The sequence below is a fragment of the Triticum urartu genome, chromosome 5A (assembly GCF_056163025.1).
Source record: "Triticum urartu cultivar PI428250 chromosome 5A, HENAU_Tu73, whole genome shotgun sequence".
In the NCBI taxonomy this organism is placed as follows: Eukaryota; Viridiplantae; Streptophyta; class Magnoliopsida; order Poales; family Poaceae; genus Triticum; species Triticum urartu.
Window position 1 is genome coordinate 539041334 of NC_141877.1, and position 9281 is coordinate 539050614.

Below are 9281 nucleotides of genomic sequence, written 5' to 3' on the forward strand. Positions count from 1 at the left end.
TATACACTTTTATGTTATTTTGGGGACTAACCTATTAACCGGAGGCCCAGCCCAGAATTGTTGTTTTTTGCCTATTTCAGAGTTTCGCAGAAAAAGAATATCAAACGGAGTCCAAACGGAATGAAACCTTCGGGGACGTGATTTTTGGAACGAACGTGATCCAGAGGACTTGGACCCTACGTCAAGAAAGCAACCAGGAAGGCACGAGGTGGGGGGCGCGCCTACCCCCCCCCCCCCAGGCGCGCCCTCCACCCTCGTGGGGCCCATGTTGCTCCACCGACGTACTTCTTCCTCCTATATATACCTACGTACCCCCAAACTACCAGATACAGAGCCAAAACCCTAATTCCACCGCCGCAACCTTCTGTACCCGTGAGATCCCATCTTGGGGCCTTTTCCGGAGCTCCACCGGAGGGGGCATCGATCATGGAGGGCTTCTACATCAACACCATAGCCTCTCCGATGATGTGTGAGTAGTTTACCTCAGGCCTTCGGGTCCATAGTTATTAGCTAGATGGCTTCTTCTCTCTTTTTGGATCTCAATACAATGTTCTCCCCCTCTCTTGTGGAGATCTATTCGATGTAATCTTCTTTTGCGGTGTGTTTGTTGAGACCGATGAATTGTGGGTTTATGATCAAGTTTATCTATGAACAATATTTGTATCTTCTCTGAATTCTTTTATGTATGATTGGTTATCTTTGCAAGTCTCTTCGGATTATCAGTTTGGTTTGGCCTACTAGATTGATCTTTCTTGCAATGGGAGAAGTGCTTAGCTTTGGGTTCAATCTTACGGTGTCCTTTCCCAATGACAGTAGGGGCAGCAAGGCACGTATTGTATTGTTGCCATCGAGGATAACAAGATGGGGTTTATGTCATATTGCATGAGTTTATCCCTCTACATCATGTCATCTTGCTTAAAGCGTTACTCTGTTCTTTTGAACTTAATACTCTAGATGCATGCTGGATAGCGGTCGATGTGTGGAGCAATAGTAGTAGATGCAGGCAGGAGTCGGTCTACTTGTCTCGGACGTGATGCCTATATACATGATCATACCTAGATATTCTCATAACTATGCTCAATTCTGTCAATTGCTCAACAGTAATTTGTTTACCCACCGTAATACTTATGCTCTCGAGAGAAGCCACTAGTGAAACCTATGGCCCTCGGGTCTATTTTCTATCTTATTAATCTTCCATCAACAAGCTATTTCTTGCACCGTTTTTATTTTGCTTTATTTACTTTGCATCTTTATCATAAAAATACCAAAAATATTATCTTATCATATCTATCAGATCTCACTTTCGTAAGTGACCGTGAAGGGATTGACAACCCCTGTATTGTGTTGGTTGCGAGGATTTTATTTGTTTGTGTAGGTGCGAGAGACTCGTGTGTGGCCTCCTACTGGATTGATATCTTGGTTCTCAAAAACTGAGGGAAATACTTACGCTACTTTGCTGCATCACCCTTTCCTCTTCAAGGGAAAACCAACGCAGTGCTCAAGAGGTAGCACCAGGCGGGCGCCCATGGTGAAATTGTCGATCTGGAGGATCTGCCCAGGAACTAGGGCTTTTCTAGAGGTGATTTTGTCGTTGATGACAAGGTGAGCCATCGATCCTTCCATCGACAACACGGAGGAACTCTTAATGAAAGCACGAATGTCGGTGTCAAAACCGGCAGATCTCGGGTAGGGGGGTCCCGAACTGTGTGTCTAAGGATCGAGGGTAATAGGAGGCAGGGGACACGATGTTTACCCAGGTTCGGGCCCTCTCGATGGAGGCAAAACCCTACGTCCTGCTTGATTGACTTTGATGAGTATAGGGGTTACAAGAGTTGATCTACCATGAGATCATAATGGCTAAACCCTAGATGTCTAGCTTGTATGATTATGATTGCCTCTGCGGACTAAACCCTCCGGTTTATATAGGCACCGGAGGGTGCTAGGGTTGTATAGAATTGGTTTACAGAGAAAGGAATATTCATATCCACACGCCAAGCTTGCCTTCCACGCAAAGGAGAGTCCCATCCGAACACGGGCAAAAGTCTTCTATCTTGTATCTTCGCGGCCCATTAGTCTGGCCCATGTTGCATAGCCCGGACGCCCGAGGACCCCATTGTAACGCCCTCGATGCGGCTATAGCTCCCACGTGTCGAGGCACGACTTAGAGGCATAACCGCATTGAAAGCAATGTCACAAGTTAGGCAATCATTACAACATCCCATGTAATACATAATAAAAAGGGGAGGTAACATAGTTGGCTTACACTCGCCACGTCACATCAGAGTACATAAATAGCATCCATCAAACAAACACTCATGGCCCGTCTACGGTGCCAAAATAGAAAAGACCCCCAACATGCGACAAGGCCCTGAATCGATAACCCCAACTAGGCACCACTACTGATCATCCGGAAAAGACACGTAGTATCGCTGAGAGTCCTCGTCGAACTCCCACTTGAGCTCGTAATCGTCAACCAGAGCAGAAACACCTGGACCTGCATCTGGAGTTGTAGTATCTGTGAGCCACAGGGACTCAGCAATCTCACACCCACGCGATCAAGACTATTTGAGCTTATAGGACAGGATAAGGCAAGTATATGTGGAGCTGCAGCAAGCGACTAGCATATATGGTGGCTAACTTATTCGCAAAGGAGAGCGAGAAGAGGAGGCAAAGCGCGAGCGAGAAACTAGAAGGAACAACCTGCGCAAGCACTACTCCAACACCGTGTCCATTTCCCGGGCTCCGCCGAGAAGAGGCCATCACGGTAACACACACAGTTGATTCATTTTAAATTAATTAAGGTTTAAGTTATCTACAACCGGACATTAACAAATTCCCATCTGCCCATAACCGCGGGCACGGCTTTCGAAAGTTCAATCCCTGCAGGGGAGTCCCAACTTAGCCCATGACAAGCTCTCACGGTCAACGAAGGAATAGACCTCCACCCGAGTCACACCAATCAGACTCGGTAACCCGGTACAACAAGACAATTCGACAGGTTAAAACAAGACCAGCAACACCGCCCGAATGTGCCGACAAATCCCGATAGGAGCTGCACATATCTCTTTCTCAGGGCACACTCAGATGAGACATCCTACGAGTAAAACCAACCCTCAAGTTGCCCCGAGGTGGCCCCGCAGTCTACTCGGTCGGACCAACACTCAGAGGGAGCACTGGCCCGTGGGGGGGCTAAAAATAAGATGACCCTTGAGTCTGCAGAACCCAAGGGAAAGAAGAGGCTAGGTGGCAAATGGTAAAACCAATGTTGGGCATTGCTGGAAAAGCTTTAATCAAGGCGAAATATCAAGGGGTTCCCATTATAACCCAACCGCGTAAGGAACGCAAAATCCGGGAACATAACACCGATATGACGGAAACTAGGGCGGCAAGAGTGGAACAAAACACTAGGCGAGAGGCCGAGCCTTCCACCCTTTACCAAGTATATAGATGCATTAAGATAACATATCAATATAATGATATCCCAACAAGTAAATAAATGTTCCAACAAGGAACGGCTCCAATCTTCACCTGCAACTAGCAACGCTATAAGAGGGGCTGAGCAAAGCGGTAACATAGCCAATCAACGGTTTGCTAGGAAAATGGTGGGTTAGAGGCTCAACATGGCAATTGGGAGGCTGACAAGCAAAAGGTAGGCATCGTAGCATTGGCATAGCAAGAGCGAGCAAACTAGCATAGCAAAGATAGTAGTGATTTCGAGGGTATGATCATCTTGCCTGCACAGTTGTCAGAGTTGACTGGATCCTCACAAGCAATCTCAACGGGCTCCTCGGTAGCGAACTCGTCTCCCGGCTCTACCCAACAAGACAAACAATCAACAAGGATACAATCAACCACGTGCAAGACCAAGCAATATGATGAAATGATGATATGCTATGCGGGATGCGATGCGGGATGCAAAATGCAAGATATGACAGGAAATGCATGAACCTGGCCTCAACTTGGAATTCCAAGGGTCCCACTGGATAGAGGGGATGAAATCGCTTGAAAACGATATAAAGATCATTGGAATCGGAGTTACGGTTTGGAAATGGCGAGCGTTTTACGAAACGAACCGATCTGCGATATACAGCAAGTAGGCTCCTAAATGCAACGAAGTGAACATGCTACAGCCACCAAACATAAAAACAAAAGACATGGCAGTGATGTACACAAGATGGTTAGCAAAACACTATCACTGAGCCATAGGCAAATTCATCCATTAAGAGGTTCAAACAAGCATGGCAAAAATGAATATGCAAAACAGATTCCAGACTTGGTGAAATTGACACTAGTCTGTAATTTCAGATCACGATGCTCTCTTCGGAGCAGCAAACCAACATGATAGATGACCTGAACATGAAAAGTAAGAACTTGGCATGGAGCTACTCAACAAGCTTAACAAAACACCCAAAGTGACCTGGGGCCAAAAGGGTTCACAAAATACTCTACCGAGCTCACGAACATAGCTCGAACTCAATCAGTTTTCAGACTCAGTGAAGACTGAGACATGCAGAAATTTAACTGACGAAGGCATGTAAACGAGCTCGATGCACTCACTACGGTGCAAGTCATGGCAAGGCAAGCATACATCCATTAAGAAGGAACAAAATACAAGCTAGACATGGCAAGAACAAAGGCATAGCATGCATGGATCACTAACGGTAGCATCGGCAAAATCGCAAACAAGTTGACGATCTGCCCAGATTAACAACGAAGCAAAAGTTGAGCTCGATTGAGTCAACCTAGAGCACTCCATATATGCACAAAAAGACATGGGTGGATAGAGCATAACATAAATATCAAAACTCCCTTACTGATCATCCTCAAAAGAGGCACGGATCACTAGGAAACAAGCTGGACATATAGCATCATGAACTAAAATATCCCAGACTTGGTGAAAATCACTAAGTCCCTGAAATCAGCAATCTCAGGTACCTCTCTTCGCAAGCTTGCACAAGACAACACACACATCCTAAAAATGCATGGGTGGCACCTCTGGAAAGAAGACAAAATGCTTAACAATTCATCCCAAAGGGGCACAAGCATATCATGCACGAATTAAACATGGCAAAAATGACAAAAGTGCATGATGAACTAACGGATCTGCAATTTTACTCACGAAGCCTCCTTCTAACAGCATTTTGGGCATTAAGATGAACTCAAATGCAAATGATGCAATGGAATGAAATGATGTACATGTCGAGACGAAGATTTTGATATATCATACGCCCAAAACAGAGCTACGGTTGCGGAGATATAAGCAGTCAAAGTTGCATAAAAAATAGACAGGGGAGGGGAAAGTCAACCCTAGATCTAGGGTTTACTGTTCACGCCGGGGTCACTGTAGCACCCGAGCTCGGGCTCGCCGGAAACGGCTCGCCGGAGCCGGTGGGGGCGGCCGGAGCGGCGGGGAGGCGCGGCGCCGGTGCGGTGGTGGCGGCGCGTGGCGGCGAGGAGGCCGGCGGAGAGGCGGCGAGCGGTGGCGGGACACTCGGCGGCGGGGCCCAGAGCAGCGGTGGCCGGTCGGTGGCGGCGATGGAGCCGGTCGCCGGAGGGCGGGGAGGCGGCGGCGCCCGAGACGAGGAGGCGGCGCGGAGAGGCGGGCTCGCGGGGGCCCCTCCTGGGCCTCCCGGGCCGGGACGGCCGCGGCGATCTGGTCCCGCGGGGACGCGTGGCGGCTCGCGGTTGGCTGGCGGCGGCGGGGCGGACGGTGTCCGGTCCGATCCGGACACGTCCGTCGGCAGGGGGGTTTGATCTGTTTTTTTGTTTAAAACGAGGAGGACGGGGAGGAAGACGAGATCTGAAATGGGGGGGTGTATATATAGGCATAGAGGGAGCTAGGAGAGTCCAAACGAGGTGCGGTTTTCGCCCACGCGATCGTGATTGAATGCTCTAGGACATGGAGCACAGTTTGGTGGGTTTTGGGACAAATTTGAGGGGTGTTGGGCTGCAACACACACGAGGCCTTTTCGGTCCCTCGGTTAACCGTAGGAGTATCAAACGAAGTCCAAATGACCCGAAACTTGACAGGCGGTCTACCGGTAGTAAACCAAGGCCGCATGGCAAGTCTCGGTCCAATCTGGAAATGTTTAATCCCCACACACGAAAGAAAGCTAGAAATGACCACCGGAGGAGAACGAAGCGCCGGAATGCAAAACGGACAACGGGGAAAATGCTCGAATGCATGGGATGAACATGTATGCAAATGCAATGCACGTGATGACATGATATGAGATACATGAAAACGAAAACAACACATGGAGACAAAACCCGAATCCGAGGAAATAAATATAACTTAATGCCGGAAACGGCAAGAGTTGGAGTACAAATTGGGAAAGTTACATCTGGGGCGTTACACCCGTAATCCAGGATTCCCTCAACGGCGACTCGGACTTGGTGGTCCAGCAGTCATCTGGTGACTGGGACGCCAAGGATGCAAACATGGCGAGCTACCGCTTCCTCATCCAGCAGATCAGCAGATACTTTGAAGGGTGCGAGTTCCTTCACGTACCACAGGCCGACAATGAGCAAGCCGATGCCCTGGCACGGATCGGGTCCACTCGCCAAGCGACGCCAGTCGGTGTCTCCCTCCAATGCCTCTGCAAGCCGTCTATCAAGCCTTCGCCAGAATCAGAGTCCATCTTCGTACCAGCTGCTCCCGGAACAGTCAGATCCGACTCAGGGGCTGCAGCAGTCGGCCCGAGGATTTCGGCAGGCGGCACGGGGACTGCTGCAGTCGCACCCGGCCCGGTAACTTCAGAACCCGGCCTGGGGGATGCGGTAGGCGGCCTGAGGACTTCGGCAGGCGGCACGGGAACTACAGCAGTCGCAGTCGGCCCAGGGATTCCAGGACCCAGCCCGGGGGCTGCAGCAGTCGGTCCGGGGACTTCAACGACACAACAAATGGCGGCCGACTCCAACCCGCCGCCTCCCAACCCAACCATCCTCATACCAGTGGTCGTGATGACAGTGGTCGAAGAACCATCGTGGGCGCATCCCATCCTCAACTTCCTGGTGAGCCGTGAGCTACCAGCCGATGAGATCCTGGCTCGGCAAGTGCAATGCCGGGCAGCAGCATACACAATAGTAAACAAAGAGCTTGTCAGGCGCAGCGTAACTGGCGTTTTCCAACGCTGCGTCGAGCCAGAGAAGGGGAAAGCAATTCTCAGAGACACTCATCAAGGCGAGTGCGGCCACCACGTGGCCTCTAGATCCCTTGTCGCCAAAGCTTTCCGCCATGGTTTCTTCTCGCCGACTGCTTTGGATGACACCAAAGACTTGGTAAAAAAAGTGCAACGGATGCCAACATTTCAGCTCTAAGCAACACCTGCCGGCTTCTGCACTCAAAACCATCCCCCTAACTTGGCCTTTCGCCATTTGGGGGCTGGACATGGTAGGCCCATTCAAGACAGCACGCGGCGGCATGACTCATCTGTTGATCGCCATGGACAAATTCACCAAATGGATAGAAGCGAAGCCAATCAAGAAACTGAATGGTCTGACTGTTGTGACCTTCATTGCAGATATCACCGTCCGGTATGGTGTACCACACAGCATTATCACCGACAACGGCATAAACTTTGCCAAAGGCGCCTTGGCCCATTTCTGCGTGATGCAGGGCATCTGACTGGATTTAGCGTTCGTTGCTCATCTGCAGTCAAATGGCCAAGTCGAACGAGCAAACGGCCTCATCCTGTCCGGCACCAAGCCCCGACTGGTCGAGCCGCTGGAGCGCTCGGCCGGCTGCTGGATCGATGAGCTACCGGCCGTCCTTTGGAGTCTCCGGATCAAGCCAAACAAATCAACCGACTTCACTCCTTTCTTCCTTGTGTACGGGGCCGAGGCCATCATCCCAAATGACATCGAGTTTGACTCACCTCACGTCACCATGTACACAGAAGCGGAAGCAAAGGAAGCATGAGAAGACGGTGTCGACCTGTTGGAAGAGGGACGGATGCTAGCACTTAGCCGGTCCACCATCTACCAGCAGGGCATGCGCCGCCACCATATCCGTAAGGTCAAGACCCAATCTTTTCGAGAAGGAGACCTTGTGATCCGACTGATCCAGCGAAAAGCTGGCCAGCACAAGCTCTCGGCCCCGTGGGAGGGGCCTTTTGTCATCAGCAAAGCTTTGGGCAACGAGTCCTACTACCTCATCGATGCGCAGAAGCCCAGGGCGCTCAAGAGGGATGATTCTGGCAAGGAGACGGAGCACCCATGGAACGCAAATCTCCTTCGAAGATTTTACAGTTAATGCAGTATGTATCATGCTACCTTTCGTATTAAGAGCTAAGACATCGGGACCCTCGAGGAGCACTCGGGGGCTACCCTTTCTATCTATATGATAAGTTTCTGCCTATGAATATGTTATTTTCATTCTTCCGCCTGGCACCGAGTCCGACCAGTCGGCCCGAGGGCTTGCCGCCTTGTCCTATGCCAACACTACCTGCAGTCGAACAAGTAGTGTGCCGACATCTGGAGCCCTCTCTTGCCTTAAGCCGCAGTTCACAGAGCGACTGTCCAACTGGTAAGAGCTAAAGGCAGGAAACGGTGTCCACACGAAAAATGACTAAGGAAAAATGTGTTGGTATAGGCCAAGTCGGCTCCTTGCCTTTACCGTCCGGCTGATAAGCAGCCGGCCGGCCGGCTTCTCATCTTGACTTGCTACGTTCTAAGAGGCCAAAGTACTTGTCTTCCTAAAACTGCTAAGTCCCTGACCCAGCCACAGACCACAGAGCGGCTGTCCGGCTGGCAGGGCGGCAACCAAAGGAAAGCGGCAAAGGAAAAAAGCCAAAGTAGAACAGGAAAGCAAGGAAAGATAGAACCCGGTAAAGCACACACTTGTGCGAGATTAATTTACATAGAGCTCATAGCCAGAATTCAACAAGGTATGAATACACCCCCAGTGGGTGGAACTGCGTAAATTTAACAAAACTTGTTCAAAGAATTACAAGCGCAGGAAAAGATAAGATAAAACTGGCCGCCTAGGCCAAAGGAGGAACAGGTGGGTCCGACAGGTTGGTGGAGTCGGCAGCGTCGGCTAGTGGAGTGGTCGACTGGAGAGTCTCCGCATGGTCAGCATCAGCAGCAGTCGCACGCGGCTCGTTGCTTGAGGCTCGATCGGGCTGAGGTTGGCCGTCTACTCTATCTTTCGGCACGTCGTCTTCATCACCCTCGACCTCCTCATCTTCGCCCTCGACGCTGGAGGCGATCTCCTCTGCCGAGTCGTCCTTGTCATCCGGGTTCAGCCCGAACCAGTCGGGTGGCACCACGGCGCCCCG

At 50.6% G+C, this 9281-nt stretch overlaps 1 protein-coding gene across 1 annotated transcript; it reads left to right on the plus strand.

Annotated features, from left to right (window-relative positions):
* The first annotated feature begins 6441 nt into the window (after positions 1-6441).
* LOC147972622 (uncharacterized) lies at positions 6442-7320 on the plus strand. The gene is made up of 2 exons (XM_087524410.1): positions 6442-6784; positions 6875-7320. The coding sequence occupies exons 1-2, from the start codon at positions 6442-6444 to the stop codon at positions 7318-7320; spliced, it is 789 nt and encodes a 262-aa protein (XP_087380536.1).
* The last annotated feature ends 1961 nt before the right edge of the window (positions 7321-9281 follow it).